Below are 27,438 nucleotides of genomic sequence, written 5' to 3'. Positions count from 1 at the left end.
AACCACAGCTGACTGGACCAGAGAGAAGTGCCTGACCAAAGAACAGCTGGTCTGACTGATCCACAGCCTATTAGGTACCCTGGTGTCAGAGAAACCATGGTCAATTGAATTAGTGACATCCTTTCTCATGGGGAAAGTGTCAGGCAGTGGAGACTGAATCCAGAAACACCACACTGGATGCAGTGGTTTGCACCCATAATCCCAGCACTTCAAGAGGCCAAGGCAAGAGGATTGCTTGAGGCCAGGAGTTCAAGACCAGCCTGGGCAACATTGCAAGACCCTCATCTCTTTGAAAAAAAATACAAAAATGTCAGGCATAGTGGCATGCGCCTGTAGTCCCAACTACTCAGGAGGCTGAAGTGAAAGGATCACTTGAGCCCAGGAGGTGGAGGCTACAGTGAGCTGCGATTGTGTCACTGCACTCCAGTCAGGGTGACAGAGCAAGACCCTGTCCCAAAATAACAACAAAACAGAACAAAAAACACTCAAAAAGAAGGCAGTAAGTAGACAGTGTGTAGAAGCAGAAGTAATGAGTGAGCAGAAGGAATGAGATGGACTAGAAGATCAAATGCGGCTTGTCATGGTGGCTCATGCCTATAATCCCAGCTACCTGGGAGGCTGAGGTGGGAAGATCGATTGAGCCCTGGAGTTCAAAGCTGCAGTGAGCTATGACTGCACCACTGCACTCCACCTTGGTAACAGGGTGAGACTATGTCCCAAAGAAACAAAAACAAAACAAAACAAAAACAAAACAAAACAAAACAAAAAACCTCATGGATTATAAGATGTACTACCAATTTAACCAGGAGTGTGCACAAAAGAGGGACTTATTGGCAGATAACACTCCAGGCAAGGCAAAGATGCAGCCGGTTTCCGAACCTAAAGCAGCTGGCTTTAGGACCCAGAGACCCTAAAGCCCAGACGTTCGGGCTTCTCCTCCTCTCTGCTTCCCCCTCCACCCCTCCACACTGACTTCCCCTTCTCAGACGGCTTCCTCCAGAGGCTTGAGCCATGAACCGCAGCAGTGCTCAGACTCCCATCTTCCCAATTCCGCCACCAGGCTGGACAGAGACACCTTTCTCTAATTCCAATTCTGATTGGCTCAGCTTTCATCCCAGACCCATGACCAATCACTGTGGCCAGGGTTCTGGATATTATTTTATTTTAGAGACATGGTCTCACTCTGTTGCCCAGTCTGGACTGCACTGGTGCAGTCATAGCTCACAGCAGCCTTGAATTTCTGGGCTCAAATGATCTTCGCACTTCAGCCTCCTGAGTAGCTGGGACCACGGGCATGCACCACCACACTTGGCTAATTTATATATTTATATCTACATATATAGAAATATTTGTAAAGACAAAAAAAGCCGGGTGTGGGGGGGTGCACGTGTAGTCCCAGCTACTCAGGAGGCTGAGGTGAGAGGATCACTTGTCTGGGAGGTGGAGGCTGCAGTGAGCTATGATTGCATCACTGCACTCCAGCCTGGGTGACAGAGCAAGACTTGTCTCAAAACAACAACAAGGCCGGGCGCGGAGGCTCACGTCTGTAATCCCAGCACTTTGGGAGGGCAAGGTGGGCGGATCACCTGAGGTCAGGAGTTCGAGACCAGCCTGGCCAACATGGTGAAACCCCATCTCTACTAAAAATACAAAATTAGCCAGGCGTGGTAGCACACGCCTATATAGTACCAGCTACCAAAGAGGCTGAGGCAGGAGAATGGCTTGAACACGGGAGGCAGAGGTTGCAGTGAGCTGAGATTGCGTCACTGCACTCAAGCCTGGGCAACAGAGTGAAACTGTCTCAAAACAACAACAGGAACACCACCACCACTCAAAAAGAAGGCAGTAAACAGATGCCTTCTCAGGTCCCACTGTGTTGTCCAGGCTGGTCTCAAACTCTTGGGCTCAAGCAAACTCCCCACCTCGGCCTCCCAAAGTGTTGGGATTACAGACATAAGCCACCGCGCCTGGCCAGAATATTACTTTAGAGAGCACCACTAGAAACCCATGGTTTGAGCAGAGAGAGGAGACGTTCCCCTCAAAAAGGGGGAGGTGTTGGGCAGAAAAACAACCGATATTCACCACACCCACCTTTAGGGAAAAAGACACTACCATATTAAAAGTACAAATCAGGCCAGGCCTGGTGGCTCATGCCTGTCATCCCAGCACTTTGGGAGGCTGAGGAGGGAGGACTGCTTGAGCCCAGGCGTTCAAGACCAGCCTGGGCAACAGAGCGAGACCCCATCTCTACAAAAAATACAAGTTAGCTGGGTGTGGTGGTGCACGCCTATGGTCCCAGCTACTGGGAAGGGTGAGGTGGGAGGACTGCTTCATCCTGGGAGTTCAAGGCTGCAGTGAGCCATGATGGTGCCATTTCACTCCAGCCTGGGCGACAGAGTGAGACCCTGTCTCCCACAAAAATAGTAAAATACAAATCAACAGTAGGACATACTCCGTTTTCAAAAAAAAGTTACAGTACCGGATATATGTGCATCATAGAAGCAAGGAAACGTGGCAGCACAGTGCTGCTAAGGTGTCAGGTGAGAGTGGAAGTGTACTGGAAATGAAGCTGGAGAAAGAGGTGGTCAGATCCAAGAAGGCTGAGAACATGGGGCTGGGAGCCTTTCTGTCCTGCTGGGGCTGGGAATGCCCTGAAGGCCTCAATCTGCTAACTGGGAAGCTAGGGAGGGAAGGCAAGAGCCGAGATGGTGCCACTGCACTCCAGCCTGGGCGACAAGAGCGAGACTTTGTCTAAAAAAAAAAAAAAACTATCAGCCTGAATTGGAGGTGCTGAGGGATAGAGGCAGAGAGAACATCTCTTTCCCAGAGCAGGAAGTGCTGCCAGAATCAAAGAAACACACAGACTTGAAAGCTGAGTGGGAACGGAAGTCCATACATCACGAGGGCCTCTGAATCGGTTGCAGAAAAATGCCTGCACTGGGGATTAAGAGTGAGATTCTGGGCCAGGCATGGTGGCTCATGCCTGTAATCCCAGCACTTTGGGAGGCCGAGGCAGGCGGATCACTTGAGGTCAGGAGTTCAAGACCAGCCTGGCCAACATGGTGAAACTCCATCTCTACTAAAAATACAAAAATTAGCCAAGCGTGGTGGTGGGTGCCTGTAACCCCAGCTACTAGAGAGGCTGAGGCAGGAGAATCCCTTGAACTTGGGAGACAGAGGTTGCAGTGAGCTGAGATTGCACCACTGCACTCCAGCCTGGGCAGACAGACAGAGTGAGTTTCTGTCTCAAAAATAAAAACAGAAAAAGACAAAAAGACAATAATGATGGATTGGGACGGGAAAATATTCTGGAAAATACAGCCTGCCCATGCTCCCTGCTGAGTTATCAAGTTATATGTAGAAAAAGAAGCAGAGAGGCCAGGCGCAGTGGCTCACGCCTGTAATCCCAGCACTTTGGGAGGCTGAGGCGGGCGGATCACGAGGTCAGGAGATCGAGACCAACCTGGCTAACATGGTGAAACCCGGTCTCTACTAAAAATACAAAAAATTAGCCAGGCGTGGTGGCGGGCACCTATAGTCCCAGCTACTCAGGAGGCTGAGGCAGGACAATGGTGTGAACCCAGGAGGCGGAGCTTACAGTGAGCCGAGATTGCGCCACTGCACTCCGGCCTGGGGGACAGAGCGAGACTCTGTCTCAAAAAAAACAAAAAAACAAAAAGCAGCAGAGATGGGGTGTGGAAAAGTACAGCAGGAATGGGGAGGAAAGGGGAATTTTAGAAGACAAAGTTTTATTTTATTATTTTTGAGACAGGGTCTTGCTGTGTTGCCCAGGCTGGAATGCAGTGGTGCAATCGGCCTCCTGGACTCAAGTGATCTTCCCACCTCGGCCTCCCAAGTAGCTGGTACTACAGATGTGCACCACCACACTGAGTTAATTTTTCAATTTTTTTGTAGAGACAGGGGTCTTACTATGTTGCCCAGGCTGGTCCTGAACTCCTGGACTCAAGCAATCCTCCTGTTTTGGCCACCCAAAGTGCTAGGATTACAGGAGTAAGCCGCCATGCCCTGCCCAAAATTTTAGATGTAAACTTGCCAGGACTGCTAATTGCATGTGGATATGTCATTGTAGCTGTAAGCTCCAGTGAAATCTCTGGCAAGAAAGTACCCTGACAGATACGGAGATCAAGGACAGACCAGCAGTTACATTCAGGCGGCAGAAGGAGAAAATGAACGTGAACTAAAGAGATAGAAAATAAATGAGGGGGCCGGGCGCAGTGGCTCATTCCTGTAATCCCAGCACTTTGGGTGACCAAGGCGGGCAGATCACGAGGTCAGGAGTTCGAGACCAGCCTGGCCAATATGGTAAAACTCCGTCTATACTAAAGATACCAAAAAAAAAAAAAAAAAATTAGCCGGGCGTGGTGGCACGCACCTGTAATCCCAGCTACTCCAGAGGCTGAGGCAGGAGAATCGCTTGAACCTGGGAGGCAGAGATTGCAGTGAGCCGAGATCATGCCACTGCACTCCAGCCTCGGCGACAGGGAGAGACTCCATCTCAAAAGAAAAAAAAAAAGAAGAAGAAAGAAAAGAAACCAGGGAAGTCAAAGAGAACCTCCAAGTTCAGGGCAGAGAATGTGATCAGGACTGCAGAGGGGAGAGATGGGTCCTGGGCGAAGGCTGCCAGGCTTCACAATGACGAGGGAGAAGACACCCCGGAGGCGTGGGGAAAAGGTTTCACTGCAGTAGGGGACGTTGTGACTATGTGCAGGGCTCTGTCCACTCCTCAGGATGGGGAAAGGAAGATGGGATGGGAGAGGAATAGAAGAGGGGATGGGAGGGGAAGGGAAGATGCGATGGGAGGGGAATGGAAGAGGGGGTGGAAGGGGATGGAAGAGGGGGTGGGAGGGGAAGGAAAAAAGGGAGATGCTTCCATCTTTGGATTATAGCCAATTATTTCTAGGGTTTATTGTCTGTTTGCTAAATAGAACAGAAGGTCTGTGACAGCCTGGGCAACATAACATCCTGTCTCAAAAAAAAAAAAAAAAAAAAAAAAAAAAAATCAGTGTGTTGGCACAAGTCTGCAGTCCCAGCTACTCGGAAGGCTGAGCTAGGAAGATCGATTGAACCCAGGAGTTTAAGCTATGATTGTGCCATTGCACCCCTCCCTGGGTGACACAGCAAGACCCTGTCCCTAAAAAATTTTAAAAATAAAGCTCCAAAAATAAAGACAAAAACAAACAGAAACACAACAATAACTAAAATAAAAACAGAAAAAAATAACTAAAAAAAAAAAAAAAAAACCACGCCATGAGGGCAGGGACAATGAACTCAGGCTGTTGTATTCTGTTGCATGCCCAGGGTCTAGAACAGTACCTGGTATATCAAGGAATTAAATCAATATTTGGTCAGGCTTGGCGGCTCACATGTGTAATCCCAGCACTTTGGGAGGCCAAGACGGGAGGATGGCTTGAGTCCAGGAGTTCAAGAGCAGCCTGGGCAACACAGTGCCACCCCATTTCTATAAAAAATACAAAAATTAGCCAGGCCTGGTGGCATTCCCCCTTGTAGTCTCAACTACTCTGGAGGCTGAGCGGGTAGGATTGCTCGAGCCCAGGATTTTTTTTTTTTTTTTTTTTAAGACCAAGTCTCACTCTGTTGCCCAGGCTAGAGTACAGTGGCATGATCTCAGCTCACTGCAACCTCCGCCTCCCAGGTTCAAGCGATTCTCATGCCTCAGCCTCGCACGTAGCTGGGACTCAGGCATGAGTCACCACACCTGGCTAATTTTTGTATTTTTAGTAGAGATGGGGTTTCACCAACAGACTTGCCAGTCTGTTCTCGAACTCCTGACCTCAGGTGATCCGCCCGTCTCAGCCTCGCAAAGTGCTGGGACTGCAGGCATGAACCACCACGCCCAGCCAAGCCCACGAGTTTAAGGCTGCAGTGAGCTATGATTGTGCCACTGCACTCCAGCCTGGATGAGAGTGAGACCCTGTCTCAAAAAATAAAAGAAAAGAAATCAATATTTGTCTAATGAAGTTGTTGAGCATTCTTGGGGGATGGGAAGATACCTGAGGAAATGTGTGAGAGTGAGAGGTGTGGAAGACTACCACGGTGGGCGCAGAGAAAACAGTCCTGCCTCTGTTGCCCCCTGGATTGAGGGTGAAACCTCCCACTCTTCCCCACCCCACACCTGCCCCAGATCCCAACACTGCCCATGTACCTTCTTCACTAGAAGAGCCGTGATCACATGGCTTTCGTCATACTCCCATTTGGAACGGACATCTGGAAAGAAAAAGTATTTAAGAACTGAATTTACAAAGGAACATACGACCAAACTACTTAGAGGACTTATGTTGTCATCAACGTCTATTTGTTTTGGCAGTTAAGGGATAGTCATTGTCAGTTTAAAACTTGAGATGTGGGGCTGGGCACGGTGGTGTGCATCTGTAATCCCAGCACTTTGGAAGGCCAAGGGAGGTGGATCACTTGAGGCCAGGAGTTCAAGACTAGCCTGGCCAACACGGCGAAATCCCATCTCTACTAAAAATACAAAAATTAGCCAGGCGTGGTGGCAGCGCCTGTAGTCCCAGCTACTCACGAGGCTGAAAAAGGAGAATCACTTAAATCTGGAGGCAGAGGTTGCAGCAAGCCAAGATCACGCCATTGCACTCCAGCCTGGGCAACAGAACAAGATTCTGTCTCATAAATAAATAAATAAAAATGGGAAGGGGAAGGAAGAAATCAAATTTGAAGTGAGCTCACACTAAATCCCCCACCCAGGCTGGAATGCAGTGGCATGATCTTGGCTCACTGCCATCTCCATCTCCTGGGTTCAAGCGATTTTCCTGCCTCAGCCTCCCTAGTAGCTGGGACCACAGGTACATGCCACCATGCCCAGCTAATTTTTGTATTTTTAGTAGAGATGGGGTTTCACCATGTTGGCCAGGTTGGTCTCGAACTCCTGACCTCAGTGGATCCGCCCACCTCAGCCTCCCAAAACACTGGGATTACAGGCACGAGCCACCACACCTGGCCTCTTAACAGCTTTCTAAAGCAGCGATCCCCAACCTTTTTGGCACCAGAGACTGGTTTCATGGAAGACAATTTTTCCACGGAACAGGGCAGTGGGGGCGGGGATGGTTTGGGGATGACTCAAGTGCATTACATTTTTTGTGCATTTTATTTCTATTATTATTACACTGTAATATATAATGAAATAATTCTACCATCATGTAGAATCAGTGGGAACTCTGAGCTTGTTTTCCTGCAACTAGACGGTCCCTGCTGGGGGTGACGGGAGATAGTGACAGATCATCAGGCGTTAGATTCTCATAAGGAGCGTGTAGCTTAGATCCTTCGAATGCACAGTTCACAGTAGGGTTCGCGCTCCTATGAGAATCTAATGCTGCTGCTGATCTGACAGCAGGTGGAGCTCAGGCGGTAATGCAAGCGATGGGGAGTGGCTGTAAATACAGATGAAGCTTCGTTGGCTTGCCTGCTGCTCACCTCCTGCTGTGCCACCTGGTTCCTAACAGGCCACAGACTGGTACTGGGGGTTGGGGGTTGCGGACTTTTTTTTTTTCTTTTTTGAGACAGGGTCTCACTCTGTCACCCAGGCTGGAATGCAGTGGTGCAAATCTCGGCTCACTCCAACCTCCAACTCCCAGGTTCAAGCAATTCTCATGCCTCCGCCTCCTGAGTAGCTGGGATTACAGGTGTGCACCACTGCAGCTAATTTTTTTGTATTTTTAGTAGAGATGGGGTTTTGCCCTGTTGGCCCGGCTGGTCTTGAACTCCTGGCTTCAAGTGATTCGCCCACCTTGGCCTTCCAAAGTGCTGGGATTACAGGCGTGTGCCACCACACCCGGCCCAAGGACCCCTGTTCTAAAGTCATTCATCCCCTCCCTCCCAAAAGTTTGTTAACTCATCAAAAATAATGTTTGAAGGACACTGTGTTCGACCTCCTCCACTTTTTTCCAAGTACTTACCCAATAAACAGAGATAGTTGGGTTCTGTTAATCTGGAGAGTTTTGTGGCCTGATTCAGGATGTTGTAAAGCTCTGTCGGTTCACACAAAAGCAAACCAGGCATCCTGCTGGGAAGAATCAATGACACACAAGGGTAACACACCTCTATTTTAGATGAATGACCACAAAGTAATATAATGAATTAAACTCTTTTTTAACATACCTAGAAACAAAGATGACAGTAATCATGTAAGTGATCAGGAATGCTTCAAAACTGTATAGTGAAATATAGTGCACAGAGGAGAACAAAATCTTAAATACAACATATCTAGCCAGGCGTGGTGGCTCATGCCTATAATCCCAAGACGTTGGGAGGCTGAGGTGGGTGGATCACTTGAGGCCAGGAGTTCAAGACCAGCCTGGCCAACATGGCAAGACCCCATCTCCACAAAAAAAAAAAAAAAAAATTGACCAGGCATGGTGGCTCACACCTGTAATCCCAGCACTTTAGGAGGCCGAGGCAGGTGGATCACCTGAGGTCAGGAGTTCAAGAGAAGCCTGGCCAACATGGTGAAACCCCGTCTCTACTAAAAATACAAAAATTAGTCAGGCATGGTGGTGCACATCTATAGTCCCAGCTACTCAGGGGGCTGAGGTAGGACAGTTGCTTGAACCCAGGAGGCGGAGGCTGCAGTGAGCCAAAATCATGCCATTGCACTCCAGCCTGGGTGACAGAGCAAGACTCCGTCTAAAATAATAATAATAATAATTAGCCGGGCTTGGTGGTGCACACCTGTAATCCCAGCTACTCGGGAGGCTGAGACAAAAGAACCACTTGAACCTGGGAGGCAGAGGTTGCAGTGAGCCGGGATCATGCCACTGCACTCCAGCCTGGGGGACAGAGTGAGACTCTGTCTCCAAAAAAAAAAAAAAAAAAGTAATATATTGAACTTCAAACAAAGATAAGAGTAATCAAGGAAGTGATCAGGAGAGCTTCAAAAATGTATAGTTGGCTGGGCGCAGTAGCTCATGCCTGTAATCCCAACGCTTTGGGAGGCCGAAGTAGGTGGATCACCTGAGGTCAGGTCAGCCTGGCCAACATGGAGAAATCCCATCTCTACTAAAAATACAAAAATTACCTGGGAATGGTGGCAGGCGCCTGTAATCCCAGCTACTTGGGAGGCTGAGGCAGGAGGATCACTTGAACCTGGGAGGTGGAGGTTGAAGTGAGCCAAGATTGCACCACTGCACTCCAGCCTGTGCTACAGAATAAGGCTCCATCTCAAAAAAAAAAAAAAAAAAAAAAGTGTAGTGAAATGTGTGCAGAGAATAAAATCTTGAATACAACATTATCTGAGCCATATACATAACACATGGGCTGTAAAACAGTTGCCAGTTCATTTGCTTATTTAGCAAATAATTACTGAGCACCTACTATGTCCCAGGCACTGGAAATAACTGTGGTAAACAAAACCTGCCTTCATGAAGGTTATAGTCTAGCATGGAATGCAGACACTTGCAGAAAGAATTGCAAGATGCAAGAGCACTATAAAAGATCTTGGGGCCATCCATAGTGACTCATGCCTACAATCTCAGCACTTGGGGAGGCCTAGGCAGGAGGATCACTTGATCCCAGGAATTCAAGACCAGCCTGGACCACATAGCAAGACCCTGTAACACAAATTAGCTGGGCATGGTGGTATACACCTATGGTCCCAGCTATTCAGGAGGCCAAGGCAGGGGGGATTGCTTGAGGCCGGGGGTTCAAGACCAGCCTGGACAACATAGTGAGACCCCATCTCTAAAAAAAAAAAAAATTTTTTTTAAACTAGCCAGGTGTGGTGGCACATGCCTGTGGCCCCAGCAACTCAGGAGGCTGAGGTGGGAGAATCACTTGAGCCTGGGAGGTGGGGCTGCAGTAAGCCGTGATCACACCACCACATTCCCGCCTGGGCAACAGAGTGAGACCCTGTCTTGAAAAAAAAAAGAGCAGGAGGATCAGCTGGGCGTGGTGGCTCACACCTGTAATCCCAGCACTTTTCGAGGCTGAGGCAGGCAGATCACCTTTGGTCAGGAGTTCAAGACCAACCTGGCCAACATGGCAAAACTCCGTCTCTACTAAAAATACAAAAATTAGCTGGGTGTGGTGGTGCATGCCTGTAGTCCCAGCTACTCGGGAGGCTGAGGCAGGAGAATTTCTTGAACCCGGGAGGCAGAGGTTGCAGTGAGCCCAGACTGCACTACTGCACTCCAGCCTGGGTGACAGAGCAACTTTGTCTCAAAAAAAAAAAAAGTAGGATCCATTGTGACAGGAGTATCTAACAAGAGGTTCTCACCTAGCTGGGGGAATGGGACAAGGGTTGTCTGAGGATGTGACTGCTAAACTGAGACAGGAGGTTGGGCAAGAGGAGGAGGGAGAGAGGACAAAACAAAGGATAAGAACATTCTGCTGGGAGCAGGGGCAAGTGCAGTACCTAAAAGAGTTCAAAGGAGCCTGGTGTGGCTCCACTAAAAGCTTGATAAGACACTGCAGAGGCCAACACAGATGGCCTCTATGTTAAGGATCCCGACAGTCATTGTTGGGTGGAGAATCACTGATGTGTACAGAGCTAGGCTCGGGCTCCAGTTGGCAGAGCTGCTCTTGGGACACTGGCTCCTGGGCCCAATTGTTTCTGGAAGGGCCAGGCCTGTGCAGCAGCTTCCTGCAGGAAGGCTTTTATTTGTTTTTGAGACAGGGTCTTTTTCTGTCATCCAGGCTTGAGTACAGTGGTGTGATCATGGCTGACTGCAGCCGCAAACTCCCAGGCTCAAGCAATCCTCTGGCCTCAGCCTCCCGAGTAGCTGGGACTACAAGTGTATGTCATCATGCCCGGCTGAGTTTTGAATTTTGTGGAGATGGGGTCTTACGCCATGTTGCCCAGTCTGGTCTCAAACTCCTGTCCACAAGTGATCCTCCCGCCTCGGCCTCCCAAAGTGCTGGCATGACAGGTGTGAGCCACAGCACCTGGCCAGCTATCTTTTAGCAAGAGGGCTAGAAGGAGAGCAGAGTGGAGCCTCTGGAGGCCAGTGGGGGATGGCGGAGGGGAGAAGTTGAGTCCAGGGGTAATCTTGCTCTAAACGGTTAGGCTCCACTTCAGAGTTACCAGATGATGCTCCTGGGAAATGCCAGCACCTCAGAGTAAACCTCAGATCCTTCTCACCTCCTCAAAGACTTCAGTTCTCTGCACCCCCTCCACAGCATCATCAGTTTCAGCCTTCACATGGGTCCTTCCTGTTGACATGCAAACATCCTCTTGTACCTATCTCTGTTCTTCTTTCCAGCAGAAGCGTGGAAAGAGAAACACCACCTCTCAAAAGAGTGGTGTTGGCCGGGTGCGGTGGCTCAAGCCTGTAATCCCAGCACTTTGGGAGGCCGAGGCGGGCGGATCACAAGGTCAGGGGATCGAGACCATCCTGGCTAACACGGTGAAACCCCAGCTTTAGTAAAAAATACAAAAAATTAGCCGGGCGTGGTGGCGGGCGCCTGTAGTCCCAGCTACTCGGGAGGCTGAGGCAGGAGAATGGCGTGAACCCGGGAGGCAGAGCTTGCAGTGAGCCAAGATTGCGCCACTGCACTCCAGCCTGGGGGACAGAGAAAGACTCCGTCTCAAAAAAAATAAATAAAAATAAAAAAATAAAAATAAAAAGAGTGGTGTTTCATTTACCGCCTCCACTTCCTCACCTCCAATTACGCTGACCCTGGAGTCAAACTCTTTTAGGTCTGAATCCTGCCTCTGCCACTTACTATCAGCTGCCTGGCCCTAAGGAGTGGTTAGCCTCTCTGTGCCTCAGTCCTCACCTCTGTAAAATGGGGGTGAGAATAATATTGCCACTTCTATATAATGAGGGTGACAGTGCCTGCCTGGTGTGTGTGGATTCATGAAGTCGCATTTGTCAGCCATTCTAAGCAGGGAGGAAATACTGAGTATTGGCCATTGGCATAACCTACTCTTTGGAGCTGCCATTTTTAGAGACAAGGTCTTGCTCTGTTGCCCATGTTGGAGTGCAGTGGCACTATCATAGCTTGCTGCAGCCTCAACCTCCTGGGCTCAAGCGATCCTCCTACCTCAGACTCCTGAGTAATTGGAACTACAGGCACATGCCACCATGGCCGGCTAATATTTTTTAAGAGATGGGGTCTCACTATGTTGCCCAGGCTGGTTCCCCTGGAGCTTCCAACCCTACCAAACCACAAAGACTGCTCTGTATCAAAGTCATCAACAATGTCCATCTTGCCTAAGCCACTGGTCACTTCTCTCTGTGCTCAAACGCCTCAGCCTCTTAGGAGCATGTAACACGGTTGAGCACTGTTTCTTCCCCAGACACTCTCCTCTCCCAGGAAACCGCACTCTCCAAGCTTCCCTTCTTCCTTGCAGACCGTTCCTCTCCAGCTCTGCATGGAAGAATGCCCCTGGGCTTACTTTCCTTTTTTTCTGCTTTATCTACACACTCACTCTAGGGTAGGGGGTTTCTCAACCTTGACACCACTGACATCTGGGGCCAGATAACTCTATGTGTGGGGAGCTGGCCTGTGCACTGCTATGTTGAGTGGCATCCCTGGCCTCCACCTAGTGGATGCCGGAAGCAAACTGTACCTCTTCCCATCACCAGTAACAGAAAATATCTCCAGACATCGCCAAGGGTCCCCTGGAAGAAGGGGGCAAGATCACCCCTAGCTGAGGACCAACACTCTAAGACCTAGAGTCACAGTGATTCATCCAGTTCCCTGAATACCACACACATACCAATGATTCCCAAATTTTATCCCACCTTGACCTGTCTATTGAGCTGCAGACTCTACCAGGGTGCCCAGTAGACATCGTAAATACAGCATGGCCGACATACAACTTCAATGCTCTCATGCCCACACCTCCAGTACCTGCTCCTCATTTAGCCTTCTCAATCAACAGCACCATGATCCACCCAGTTGCTTGGGCCCGATGACCTCATTCCCCTTTCCCTCACATCCAGTCTCTGAGCTCTGCCTCCTTCATGTATTCCAAGTCCATCCACTTCTCTCCATCTCCAGGGGTACCATCTTGGTCCAAGACGCTACTATCTCTCTCCTGATGAGGCAGTACTGCCCAACTGGATTTCTTGCTTCCTCCTTCCCCCCTCCAGTTTCATCTTCACATAGTAGTCCGGGAAATCTTTAAAATCTAAGTAGGGCCTTGTCTTCACCTCACTATCACCCGAAGTTATTGTACTTATTTGCTTGTTTATTGTCTCCTGGTTTCTCAGGAAAGGTCTTGCCTGTCTTGTCCACTGCTAGGTCCTCAACCAATACCCCAGATTTATATGCTGCAAAATAATAGTCAATGAACACATGTGGAACGAATACATTATTATCAGTAACCATTATGGCCTTTCCCAACACCGCCATCTTGACCTGCCGTCATACTTTTTCCACGTGTGGATTCCTCTTAAGGACCTCCTCACTCCCACCCCCCAAGTCAGGTTCCACATCCTCTGCCTCTGAAAGCCAGGTCACTTTGGCAGTGCTAAGTACAGAGGAGAGAAGTGGGCTTTGTGTCTAGTCCTACAACCTCATTAAGCAAAACTAAAAGCTGGCTCCTAACCCATCTGGTCTATGGCTCATAGCCCATCCTCAGCTCCTACCTACTTTCCCCCATCTCTAATTCTATTTCCTTACTCACTAGCCAAAGAATCATCTCTGGTCCTATAGATAAAAACCCAGCCCCAAGGATCTCCTTCTGCAGATCCTTCTCCTTCTCAAAGGACTCTACCTGGTCAAGTAGGAACTGCTCCTCACCCACTGGTAAAGTGCTCGAAGGATGAGAGCAGTCCCGGAACCTAACAGCATGATTCCAAGAGAAGATGCATCGCTGTGAACTGAAATTAGGGCACCTCTAGCCTTAGGTAAGTTGAGGACTGAGCACGAGTAACCATCCCATTTGGTGCTATTCTGAACCCTGAAGAGTTTATTTATTTACTCATTTTCTTGAGACAGAGTCTTGCTCTGTCCCTCAGGCTGCAGTGCAGTGGGATGATCTCAGTTCACTGTAACTTCCACCTCCCGGGTTCAAGCGATTCTTTCACCTCAGCCTCCTGAGTAGCTGGGATTACAGGCGCCCGCTACCACGTCCAGCTAATTTTTGTATTTTTAGTAGTAACGGGGTTTCACCATGTTGGCCAGGCTGGCCTCGAACTCTTGACCTCAGGTGATCTGCCTGCCTTGGCCTCCCAAAGTGCTGGGATTACAGGCGTGAGAAACCGCGCCTGGTTCCTGAAGAGTTTAGCTGTCCTTAGCTCCACCATTTGAGCCCTCAAGGATATTCTGATGTATCGTGCATTTACATAAAAATATTAAATATAGATGAGTTTGTGCCAAAAGTATTTTCCTTTGTGAATCCATTAAGCCACTTTAATTCTTTGATTTTCTATATGTCACAATTAGCCAGTTTCAATTTTTTTCACTTTCAATTTTGATTAAATTTATTTATCCCAAGATCAAGTCTTTTCCATGTGAATTTTTTTTTTTTTTGAGCCACTTCGCCAGGCTACCAAGTCTCATTTTCCTGGTGACCTGTTCAAAACAGTCAAAATGGCAAATTTAAGACATCCTCCTTTATAGAGAACTCAACATAGTATAGTTTTTTTTTTTTTTTTTTTTTTTTTTTTTTTTTTTTTTTTGAGACTGAGTCACTCTGTTGCCCAGGCTGGAGTGCAGTGGCACGATCTCTGCTCACTGCAACCTCCGCCTCCCGGGTTCATGCCATTCTCCTGCCTCAGCCTCCCAAGTAGCTGGGACTACATGTGCCCGCCACCACGCCCAGCTAATTTTTTGTATTTTTTTTTTGAGACAGAGTTTCGTTCTGTCGCCCAGGCTGGAGTTCAGTGGCGCAATCTCGGCTCACTGCAAGCTCCGCCTCCCGGGTTCACGCCATTCTCCTGCCTCAGCCTCTCCGAGTAGCTGGGACTACAGGCACCCGCCACCACGCCCGGCTAATTTTTTATATTTTTAGTAGAGACGGGGTTTCACCGTGGTCTCGATCTCCTGACCTCGTGATCCGCCCGCCTCGGCCTCCCAAAGTGCTGGGATTACAAGCGTGAGCCACCGCGCCCGGCCAATTTTTTGTATTTTTAGTAGAGACGGGGTTTCACTGTGTTAGCCAGGATGGTCTCAATCACCTGACCTCGTGATCCGCCCGCCTCGGCCTCCCAAAGTGCTGGGATTACAGGCGTGAGCCACCATGCCCAGCCAGCTCTTCTTAAGAGACCCTTGGTGGGATGTAGTAGCTCACACCTGTACTCCCTGCATTTTGGGTGTCCAAGGCAGAAGGAACTCCCGACCTCAGGTGATCTGCCCGCCTCGGCCTCCCAAAGTGCTGGGATTACAGGCATAAGCCACCATGCCCAGCCCAAAGACACTTACTGTCAAGACAGCAGGGTGCTAGCACAGGCCTTGTCCCTGCACACAGTACACCCACCAGGGGGAAGGTCTATCACCTTCCATATGATGACTTAGTCTGGCCTTCAAACCAGGGGTTCATGGGTGGCTCTCTCCCTGTCAGCCCAGCGTGGTCCAGAAGCAGTTGGGCTGGGAAGCTCCCCTCTAGTGACAGCACGTGTCTATATTTGGGGAAAACAGCCAACTGGGAAGGGATGTTTCATTAGAGGTTGCCAGAGCCTGTGACTAAGCAGGGACCCAGCCAGATCCAGCTCATCTCCCTGCCTCCCTGTGTCTGCCCAACACCCAGAGGACTTCCATCCTGACTGACAGTGGAGGTGTCAGAGGCTGGGCCTGACCACAGGCTTCTTGTAGGAGTTCCAGGACACGGCAGGCTTGACCCAGCGCTCAACTGCCAAGCCACCCTAACCCCCCAGACAGTCCAGGTGGACACAATTGATGGGCATTTGCTTCTGGTGGAGAAGAGACAACACTTGATGATCCTGGAGAAGCCAGACCATGAGCTTCACTTTGGGACCCTGGCTCAGGCTGACCAGCACAGGTAAGGGTCAGGGTCCACAGCCAATCCCCACCGCTGTTCTGGTTCGCCGTGGGAAGCTCAGGCTGTGCCAGCATGACCAAGCTTAAACATAGTGACAGGCATCAATGCCCTCACCTGTAAGCTGAGATAATACACACTGGCAAAGCTATAGGATCATTCAAGAGCTAAATTATATAAATTGCCTAGCAGTGGGCCTGACATATGGCGGGAGCTTAGGAAATTCCTTTACTCCTACCCTCTCAGTTTCTTTCCCTGAAACAGGGGCTCACTGTTGCCCAGGCTGGCGTACAGTGGCACAATCATGGCTCACTGCAGCCTCAAGCTCCTGGGCTCAAGCAATCCTCCCACCTCAGCCTCCTGAGTAGCTGAGGCTACAGGTGCGTGCCACCACACCTAGCTAAGTTTTTATTTTTTTGTAGAGACTGGGTCTCGCTTCCAGAAGAGAACAATGGGGAAGAACAGAGAGGTCTGAAGGAATGTGGGGGTGTTTGGTTCTGTGGGATGACATGAGCCTCTCCTCTGTCGTCCCAGAAAAACCTCCCTACTCGTTATGTGACTTCAAGGCTGTCAGGACCCGCTTTATGTTTGGGAATTGAATGACTTTTTTTTTTTTTTTCTGAGACGGAGTCTGGCTCTGTCGCCTAGGCTGGAGTGCAGTGGCGCGATCTCGGCTCACTGCAAGCTCCACCTCCTGGGTTCCCGCCATTCTCCTGCCTCAGCCTGTCTCCTGGGACTACAGGAACCCGCCACCATGCCCGGCTTTTTTTTTTTTTTTTTTTTTAGTAGAGACGGCGTTTCACCGTGTTAGCCAGGATGGTCTCATCTCCTGACCTCATGATCCACCCGCCTTGGCCTCCCAAAGTGCTGGGATTATAGGCGTGAGCCACCGTTGAATGACATTCTTGAAAATGGACTCAAGGCGGGCCAATTGACTCTTGTAATATTTGGGTTACGTTTTGTTTTGCTGTTTTCTCTTAGAGACAGTGTCTCACTCTGTTGCCCAGGCTGGAGTGCAGTGGCGCGATCGTCACTCACTGCAGCCTCAAACTCCTGGGCTCAAGTGAGCCTCCCACCTCAGCCTTCTGAGTAGCTGGGACTACAAGTGTGCACCATCATGTCCAATTTTTTTTTTTTTTTTTTTTTTGAGACGGAATCTTGCCCTGTTGCCTAGGCTATAGTGCAGTGGTGCGATCTCGGCTCACCACAACCTCCGCCTCCCAGGTTCAAGCGATTTTCCTACCAAGTAGCTGGGACTACAGGCGTGAGCCGCCATTCCCAGCTAACTTTTGTATTTGTAGTAGAGACGGGGTTTCACCATGTTGGCCAGGCTGGTCTCGAACTCCTGACCTCGTGATCCACCCGCCTTGGCATCCCAAAGTGCTGGGATTACAGGCGTGAGCCACCGCACCCGGCCAACTAATTTTTTTTAGTTTCTGTAGAGTCGGGGTCCCACTATGTTTTCCAGGCTGGTCTCGAACTCCTGGGCTCAAGTGATCTTCCCACCTCAGCCTCCCAAAGTGGTGGGATTACAGGTGTGAGACACTGTGCCCAGCCAAGGGTCAGGATCTTAAGGGATTTGGTACAGTCTTTCCTCAATCCCAGCTTGACACATTCTGTGGCCTGAACCTTGACAAAGCTAGATAATACAGTCCCAGGCCACAACACCCCCAGAGCTGTGGAGGCTGCAGAAGTGGGCCTGAAATCTGTCTCTTAGCTCAGAGGGACACCAGGTCCCACTGGCACAGAAGAAAGAAAGAGGGAGGAGGAGGAGGAGGAGGCCAGGGCCATCATAACCTCCTAACTTTGCCTTGATCATTCATCACTAGTATCTACTATCACCTTTTTTTCTTTTTGTGACAGTGTCTCTGTTGCCGAGGCTGGGGTGCAGTGGCATGATCTCACCTCACTGCAACCTTCACCTCCCAGGTTCAAGCAATCCTTCTGCCCCAGCCTCCCCAATAGCAGGGACTACAGACGTGCACCACCATGACAGGCTAATTTTTGTATTTTTATAGAGACGGGGTTTCACCATGTTGGCCAGCTTGGTCTCAAACTCCCGACCTCAGGTGATCCACCTGCCTCAGCTTCCCAAAGTGCTGGGATAACAGGCGTTAGCCACAGCGCCTGGCCTCCATCGCTAGTACCTCTATATTTTAGGGACAGCAGGTATGGATTACAGGCCTAGATCCAGCCGTCCACATCCCTGCTCCTTGCCTTAGATCCTGCTATCAATTCCATGTCCCCAAACCTAAGCCCACTAGACCCCTGAGAGGTGCCCTAGTGGTCCTGTGAGGGTAACAGGTCTACTCATACGGCAACTAGGCTGTCGGGAGGGGGTGGTGGGGTCTGGGAACTACAGCAGTCTCCAAAGACAGTGACCACCACCTCTGGCTCACCTCCTCCGACTCTGTCTCCGGGGCCTGCTTTTCCTCTGCTCCCTGATTGGGCTCAGGCCCCACCTTCCACTTCTCTGGCATGAGTTCATGGCCCTGACCAGGCTGTGACCTGGCTTTGCTCTCCCTTCTCAGGCTTCAGGCTGGTCTGCCTGACAGAAAGCTACACTGCAGACTCAGATCTGCCACAATCAGCGACTCTCAGCTCTTGGAAGCCCCTTGGTGGCTCTGCTGTGGCCAGTCCAACACCTCCTGGTTGTTCTGCTGGGATCTATCCTGGAAAGCCAAATCCTTTGACTTCCAGCAGGTAGGAGGCCCAAGTATAAGTTAAAGCTATTTATCTAACGCTGGGCACAGTGGCTCACGCCTGCAATCCCAGCACTTTGGGAGACCGAGGCAAGAGGTTTGCGAAGTCAGGAGTTCAAGACCAGCCTGACCAACACGGTAAAACCTGGTCTGTACTAAAAATACAAAATTAGCCAGGCGTGGTGGCACACACCTGTAGTCCCAGCTACTCCAGAGGCTGAGGCAGGAGAATCGCTTGAACCTGGGAGACGGAGGTTGCAGTGAGCTGAAATCGTGCCATTGCACTTCAGCCTGGGCAACACAGCAAGACTCCACCTCAAAAAAAGAAAATGAAAAGAAAAACAAAGCTATTTATCTAAATATGGTTCTGTTTCAAAAATACATGTCCCCAACTTCCAATATCCTAGAGCAGCTACAGAAAAATGAATAAAACTCCCAGGCAAGGCAGGATGATAACCACCTTTCTAACCCTTTGTTTTAGCTCCAGGGATCCAAAAGGAGAGGTTTAAAATACTTCACTTGGCTAGGCATGGTGGCTCACACTTGTAATCCCAGCACTTTGGGAGGCTGAGCTGGGAGAATCACTTGAGGCCAGGAATTCAAGACCAGCCTGAGCAATATAGTGAGAACCCCCCCACCCATCTCCAAAAAAAAATTAAATTAAAATAGTAAAATACTTCACTTGATCTATGACTTTAGGGTTGAAGAGAAGGTACGTTAGTATATAATGTGTGCACCTAATACCAAAATCTGATAGCACATGATTGTGATCTAAGCCCACTGTAAGTTACAAAATGATCAGTACATGTGGGTGTGCAGGGGTGGGGTGAGGAGGGTGTGTTATCGTTTGAATATGGTTTGTTCCCACCAAAACTCATGCTGAGGCTTGGTCCCCAAAGTGGTAGTATTGGGAGGTGGTGCCTTTAAGAGGTGATTTGGCTATTAAGATGGATGAATGTGTTCTCCAGGGAATGGACTAGTTCTTCAGAGCAGGTTGTTATAAAGCGAGGTTGCCTCTTGCATTTTCCCTTTTCCACGCCTAATTCCCCGTCTCCACCACTATGTTATGATGCAGATGCAGCCCTCACCAGAAGCTGACCAGATGCAGCTACCCAATCTGGAACTTCCCAGCCTCTACAACAGTAAGCTAAATAAACTTCTTTGCTATATAAATTACCCAGTCTCAAGCATTCTGTGATAGCAACAGAAAAGAGACTAAGACAGGCTGTCAATGTATTTGTATATTTTCCTATCCGATGACAAATAGGCAAAGCAACTTTACGATCACAGAAATCAGGAAATAGCTGTCTTGGCAGATGAATGGAAAGGTGCATGAGAGAACTTTCTGGAATAATGGCAATGTTTTATAGTTTGTTTTGGGTGGTTGTTACAAGGGTGGAATTTGTCAAAACCAAACTGAACACTTAAGACCTATATACTTTACTGTATGAAAACTGTAGATCAATAAAAAATAATAATTCCCTTGTTGAGACTGATGTGTTTAAGTGTTCCAGGATGTGAATCTGCAGGTGCATGTGTGTGCATGTACGCATGTGTGTGAGTCTGTGTATATGTCTGTGACCTTGGTATGGGGTCTGGGCTGTAGAAAACTATGTGGACTTGGGCACACAGCAAGTACACATTACAGAACTTCAGCTTGGCCCTCACAGCCACTAGCTAATCCCGCTCTTTTTTTTCCACATTTGACCAGCATTTTCCCAGTGATCACAACTGTTATCCAAATGAAATCCTCTTTGGGAGCAACTTCTCTAATTTTCTATTCTTGCCTGGGAAAGTTAAGGCCACTGGCTGTGAGTCGCCCTCCTCCACCAACTGCTCCCTGGGTGCCCTTATGTTTTTTTTTGAGACGGAGTCTCATTCTGTCACCCAGGCTGGAGTGCAGTGGCGTGATCTCAGCTCACTGCAACCCCGCCTCCAGGGTTCAAGCGATTTTCCTGCCTCAGCCTTCCGAGTAGCTGGGACTACAGGCACGTGCCACCACTCCTGGCTAATTTTTTGTATTTTTAGTAGAGACAGGGTTTCACCATGTTGGCCAGGCTGGTCTCGAACTCCTGACCTCAGGTGATCCATCTGCCTCAGCTTCCCAAAGTGCTGGGGTTACAGGCATGAGCCACCGCACCCGGCCCTTATGTGCTTTTCTCCACAGTCCAAGGGATAAGCGCCCTCTGATCTCATCCAATTTCACCTAATCTCTCTTGTTCTCCTTTCAGAATCTCAAAGCTCTCCCTATTAGCATCTTTCTGATTCCAAACATTCACAAGTCTCTGCTTTCTTGGAACAATTCATGAAACCAGAAGCCACCCCCTAGGGTAGCTTGGCCTGTGCCCTCTGAAGCTTGTGCAGGCACAGAGGCTGGTAATATGCCTTGGGCTGGAAATCTGAGGCTGGCGTGAGGCTGGCGAGCTGTTGGCAAAGCAAGAAGAGGCAGCTGCATTTGAAATGGCCTGCACCCCCAGAATTTGTTGGGGCAAAGGATACCTAAGTGTTTCCTGTAGATCAGATATGGACCAGGCAGGGGAGAAGGCCAACTAGTAGCTATTTTACTCATTTATTTTTATTTTATTAGTATTACTTTTCTGAGATGGAGTCTCCCTCTGTCGCTCAAGCTGGAGTGCAGTGGCACGATCTCAGCTCACTGCAACCTCCGCCTCCCGGGTTCAAGCGATTCTGTCTCAGCCTCTCGAGTAGCTGGGATTACAGGCGCCCGCCACCGTGCCCAACGAATTTTTTGTATTTGTAGAGATGGGGTTTCACCATGTTGGGCAGGCTGGTCTCAAACTCCTGACCTCAGCTGATCCACCCACCTCGGCCTCCCAAAGTGCTGGGATTACAGGCGTGTCACCGCGCCCAGCCGAGAAACCATTTTAAAGGAACTTTGCCTAAGAGGGCCACCTAGAGGGAAAATGGACCAATGGCACGTGGTGGAGGATTCCAGAAGCCAGGGGCTGAGGGAGGAATTGAAGCAGCAAGACTGAGATGGCCACCTGATCATGGGAACTGGAGGTAAGAAAGACCCCCAGAAGCGCTGCATGAGAGAGTCAGTTACAAATTCCCATCAAGCTGAGACAGTAACAAGGCCAGATGTTGAAGGGGCTTTTTTGCCCCATCTCTACTCTCTTATAACCCCCTCCACCAACACAGGATGCCTCAGAAGCCATAGCTGGCCTGGGCTGGCGTGGGACAGAAGAGGAAACAAAATAAAGAAACAGAAGTCAACTACTGTCCTCCTCAAATGTGGGAGCCCAAAGAAAGCTTGAGAGGGGAACAGAAGCAGCTTTACCTTTGAATTAAATTCCTAGTTTTGATTATTAACGTGAACTGGACAGTAAGTCTGTCCTGGTAACCAGACGCAATCCAAGGGCAAGCAAAGATTTAAAGACAGAAAGCTGTTGCATGATTGGATTCTACTTCTTGACTGTGGAAACCCTGCTTGTCCAATTTAAGTTTCACTTGCAAAACACCAAGTAAAATCAATGCTACCACACAGTGCTTGATATAGCAGCCAATAATACTGTCGTTAATTACCTTGGTATTTCCTTAGAGGCAGATAGGAGCTGAGTGTGAGGCTTTTTATGTTTTTTTTCCTTTGACATAGGGTCTCATTCTGTCACCCAGACTGGGGTGCAGTGGTACAAACACAGCTCACTGCAGCCTCAAACTCCCAGGCTCAATTCTCCTGCCTCAGCTTCCTGAGTAACTGGGACCACCGGCACATACCACCATGTCTGGCTAATTTTTATTATTTGTAGACTGGGTCTCCCTGTGTTGCCCAGGCTGGTCTTGAACTCCTGGGCTCAAGCGATCCTCCCACCTTGGCCTTCCAGAGTGGTGGAATTACAGGTATGAGCCACTGCACTGGGCCAAATGTGAGGCTTTTCTAGCAGTCAAGTTGTTTGGGATGGCCCAAGTAGAAGGCTTGGGAGGTAGCGAGTTCCTCTTCTGTGGAGATGAAGACTTGGGAGGGATGTGGAGGAAACTGAATTCCAGATGTGGGAGCGAGCCTGACAATCTGCGATTCCAGTTTATTGCTCATGGTCTCAACTCTCCCCCTCTACAGAGGTGACTTCCGCCCTGGCCTGAGTTTCAATCCCACAGTTCCTTTTTTTTTCCCCCCCCTTAAATGAGACTTATCTTGCCCTGTCACCCATGTCAGAATGCAGTCGTACAATCATGGCTCACTACAGCCTTGACCTTCCCTGATCGCTTGAGCTCAAGCGATCGTTCCATGTCAGCCTCTTGGGTAGTTGGGACTACAAGCACACACCATCATGCCCAGAGAATTCTCATACTTTTTGTAGAGACAGGGCTTTGCCATGTTACCCAGGCTGGTCCTGAATTCCTGAGCTCAAGTGATCGTCTGCCTTGGCTGCTTAAAGTGCTGGGATTACAGGAATGAACCTGGCCCAGACTACTGATGGTTCTATATGGACAACTCAGCATAACTCCCAATTAAGCCCATCTAAAATGGAACTCTTTATTTTTCCTCCTCTCCTTTGGTATAACCTCCTTTATTTTCCTCCTCTCCTTTGGTATAACCCAACTTCCCTCTTTATGTATTTTCCACACCTCTTTCTTTCACTCCTCAAACCCAGATGAGCACAGACTCTTACCCATTCTTCCCAGGAGACTTCTCCCACACTGGCCCTACCCACTCCATTTCTATGGCCACCACCGTAATTCAGACCTTTGTCATCCATAAAATAGATTCCTAAACAATCTCCCTGCCCTCCATTTTTTTTCCTGGGAATTCTTAGCATGCAAGGTCAGTCTAATCTTTCTCAAACACAGTTCTGGCGGTGCCACAAAAGCCTGATTGGCCGGGTGCAGTGGCTCATGCCTATAATCCCAGCACTTTGAGAGGCTGACTCGGGCAGATCACTTGAGGTTAGGAGTTTGAGACCAGCCTGGCCAACATGACAAATCCCTGTCTCTGCCAAAAATACAAAAATTAGCCAGGTGTGGTGCTACATGCCTGTAATCCCAGCTACTCGGGAGGCTGAGGCAGGAGAACTGCATGAAGCTGCAGGTGGAGGTTGCAGTGAGCCGAGATCACGCCACTGCACTCCAGCCTGGGCAACAGAGTGAGGCTCCATCTCAAATAAATAAGCTTTGATAAACACTTGCTTCCCAAGAAATGAAATACAAACTTCTCAGCTAACATTCACGGGACCGGCACAATCTAGTTTTTCCCAACCTGCTGTTTCCAGCTGTACCTAAAACCACTCAACTCTCCACAAATTCACTGAGGCCCTTTCAGCCCAGTCGCATGTTGGACAAAAAAAAACAGATGAAAGACTTAGTACCTGGCTCTGAGGTGCTCTCAGTTCTAATGACAAGACAGAGGAGTAAATAATTACCAGAGGATGCAGTCGGTGATAAGATAAAGGACACTGCTTGCCCTAATGTCCCCACTCTAAAATAAATGATCTATTCACTGTCCCCTGAATACTGGCCTATGTTTTTTCCCTCTAGGATTTTATTTGGCCTTTTTTCTCCCCCTTTCCTGTCTAAACATTTCCCATTGTTAAATGCCCAGGCCCTAATGCCCCTCCTTTGAGAATTCTGATTCCAAGGCAAGGGATCTTTCCCTCCTCTGGAGTTGAATGTTCCATTCCAGCATGTCTCAGCTTATCTGCTTTGTGTGTGTGTGTGTGTGTGTGTGTGTGCGCGCGCGCGCTTTTGAGACAGAGTTTAGCTCTTATTACCCAGGATGGAGTACAATGGCTTTGTGTGTGTGTGTGTGTGTGTGTGTGTGTGCGCGCGCTTTTGAGACAGAGTTTAGCTCTTATCACCCAGGATGGAGTACAATGGCACAATCTTGGCTCACAGCAACCTCCACCTCCTGGGTTCAAGGGATTCTCCTGCCTCAGCCTCCCGAGTAGCTGGGACTACAGGCACACACCACCACACCCGGCATGGGGTTTTGCCACATTGGCCAGCCTGGTCTCAAACTCCTGACCTCAGGTGATCTGCCCAGCTCGACCTCCCAAAGTGCTGGGATTACAGGCGTAAGCCACCACACCTGGCTTTTTTTTTTTTTTTTTTTTTTGAGACAGAGTCTTTCTCTGTCGCCCAAGCTGGAGTACAGTGGGGTTATCTCGGCTCACTGCAACCTTCCTCCACCTCTCGGGTTCAAGCGATTCTCCTGCCTCAGCCTCCGGAGTAGTTGGGGCTACAGGTGTACACCACCACGCTGGGCTAATTTTTGTATTTTTAGTAGAGATGGGGTTTCACCACGTTAGCCAGGCTGGTCATGAACTCCTGGCCTCAAGTGATCCGCCCGCCTCAGCCTCCCAAAGTGCTGAGGAGGCATGAGTCACCTTGCCTGGGGGTGTTTTTGTTTTTTAATTTTAAAAATATATATCAGGCTGGGCGCGGTGGCTCACACCTGTAATCTCAGCACTTTGGGAGGCCGAGGCAGGTGGATCACGAGGTCAGGAGTTCGAGACCAGCCTGACCAACATGGTGAAGCCCTGTCTCTACTAAAAATACAAAATATTAGCCAGGTGTGGTGGTGCGCTAATCCCAGCTACTCAGGAGAATGAGGCAGGAGAACCACTTGAACCCGGGAGGCAGAGGTTGCAGTGAGCCAAGATTGTGCCACTGCACTCCAGCCTGGAGGACAGAGTGAGACTGTCTCAAAAATAAATAAATAAAAATTTAAAAAAATCAATCTATCTATCTATAGAGAGAGATGGGGGTCTCACTATGTTGCCCAGGTTAGTCTCACACTTCTGGCCTCAAGCCATCCTTCCGCCTTGGCCTCCCAAAGTGCTGGGATTACAGGCATGACCCACCATATCTGGCCACATCTCAGCTTTGGAAGGTCCTCTCTCACACAGCGCCTACCCCCATCCCAATCCTGGGTTAAATGTACCTCCTCTGCATCCCCACAGCACTTCACACTTCTATTGTTGTTCATTTGTGCTGCTTGCAATTTGTCTCTCCCACTAGACTCTGAGCTCCCTGAAGGCAAAGAATGTGTACAGCCTGTTCACGATTGAATACTCAGCTCCCAAATTGGGGTGGCATGTCTTTTTCGAAAAATTTTCTTTTAAAAATGAAATATAGAGATTGGGTCTTGCTATGTTGGGATTATAGGCGTGAGCCACTGACCCCAGCCAGGCTGGCATATCTTAGCAGTTCAATAAAGAAGTGGAAGAGGGGAAGGAGAGTACAGCAGTCGCCATGAACTCTCTTGTATTGATACCTTTTTTTTTTTTTTTCCCAAGACAGAGTTTCGCTCTTTTTGCCCAGGCTGGAGTGCATTGGCGTGATCTTGGCCTCTGCCTCCCGGGTTCAAGTGATTCTCCTGCCTCAGCCTCCCGAGTAGCTGGGATTACAGGCGTGGGCCACCACGCCCAGCTAATTTTTTTGTATTTTTAGTAGAGACTGGGTTTCTCCATGTTGGTCAGGCTGGTCTCGAACTCCCGACCTCAGGTGATCCACCCACCTCAGCCTCCCAAAGTGCTCTGATTACAGGCTTGAGCCACCGCGCCCGGCCGTATTGATACCTTCTTTAGCCCTTCTGCTGTTATTGCCACTCCTGTTTTCCCAACCACTGTCCCCAGGCTGCCTTAGTCATTGGTTCCCCCTGGATTTACACATTCCTCTATCAGGGTGGCAACCTGTGGCACATCTATGGGCTCCACTCGACTGTGAAACTTTTTCAGGGCAAGGACTGTGTCTGAGAAATCTCTGTATGCCCAGAAAATAGAGGGGGGAAAAATAAAGCTCCTAATTTACAGCTTTAGGTCAGGCGCGGTGGCTCACGCCTGTCATCTCAGCCCTTTGGGAGGCACAGGCGGGCGGATCACCTGAGGTAAGGAGTTTGAGACCAGCCTGGCCAACATGGTGAAACCCCGTCTCTACTAAAAATATAAAAATTAGCCGGGCGTGGTGGCGCACGCCTGTAGTCCCGGCTATTTAGGAGGGTGAGGCAGGACAATCGCTTGAGCCCGGGAGGACGAGGTTGCAGTGAGCGGAGATCGCGCCACTGCACTCCAGCCTGGGCTACAGAGTGAGACGCCGTCTCAAATAAATAAATACATACATTTAAGTGACAAACTCATCGTGAGCAAGGAATTCTACTCGACTTTCTGTCTGCGTAAACTCTGCAAATCCACTTGGCCTCAGCCACAGGGTCTTTATTTGTAAAGCACAAACAGTGGGACCGTCAGAGCACTGCCGGGCAGGCGAGACAAGGTAGGAACTGTATGACCACGGAAGTTGTCCCTACAACCTATTTGCTCATCCGGAACAAATAATAGTGGTCCTCTAAAGCTCGCAGGGCTGGAGGTCGCCATTACCATTAGTGGCGTCACTAAACCTGAACCCAAGGGTCTCTGCAACTTGGGAAACGACGGCCTGGATCTGAGGAGATGGCCCCTTCCACCCACCCCGCCCAAGGACTCTCAGCCTCCCTGACCCTGCCTTTCCAGAGCTCAGAGTCCCCTCTGGCCTCCAAGGGCGGAAGGGATGGGTTTGGCTGAAGTCGGGGGCTCGGGTCTGGGACGCACTCCACCTCCCCAGCTGCGCGACTACGGCCAGGCTCCCTGTCGGAGCCTCTGCCTGGGGCCCCACCTGGAGAAATGGCTCCTCTAAGGCGCTTCCAGCCTAAAGCCCGTCCTCTTCTACCTCTTGGGTGCAGACTGTCCCTCCCACTCCGACTGCAGGTCCCCCACCGGTCACACAGACGGCCACGCTAGAACACAGCCAAGCACCGGGACAGTCAGGCACCTCCCGGAGCCTTCCTTTCCGACTCCCGGAAGTGGC

General features: G+C 49.5%; 1 protein-coding gene across 7 annotated transcripts in view; it reads right to left on the bottom strand.

Moving 5' to 3' along the window:
* TMEM120A (transmembrane protein 120A) overlaps positions 1-27,435 on the bottom strand; it is a 63,623-nt gene extending 36,188 nt beyond the window's left edge. For 3 of the 7 annotated variants that reach the window (XM_063646368.1, XM_063646369.1, XM_063646371.1), the window contains exons 1-4: positions 27,247-27,381; positions 11,132-11,202; positions 7,953-8,059; positions 6,185-6,246 (exon numbers count right to left, since the gene is read on the bottom strand). In XM_063646368.1, coding sequence (XP_063502438.1) covers positions 6,185-6,246; positions 7,953-8,059; positions 11,132-11,175 — 213 coding nt within the window. In that variant the 5' untranslated portion in view covers positions 11,176-11,202; positions 27,247-27,381. Of the gene's footprint in view, positions 1-6,184; positions 6,247-7,952; positions 8,060-11,131; positions 11,203-27,246 lie in introns of all 7 variants that reach the window. The other 4 variants (XM_063646370.1, XM_063646367.1, XM_063646372.1 and 1 more) reach the window with 4 other exon arrangements.
* Between the last annotated feature and the right edge of the window lie 3 nt (positions 27,436-27,438).

This window comes from Symphalangus syndactylus, chromosome 9 (genome assembly GCF_028878055.3).
Source record: "Symphalangus syndactylus isolate Jambi chromosome 9, NHGRI_mSymSyn1-v2.1_pri, whole genome shotgun sequence".
Classification (NCBI taxonomy): domain Eukaryota; kingdom Metazoa; phylum Chordata; class Mammalia; order Primates; family Hylobatidae; genus Symphalangus; species Symphalangus syndactylus.
Note: the sequence above shows the minus strand (reverse complement) of the source record. Positions and strands in the feature narration are given on the sequence as shown.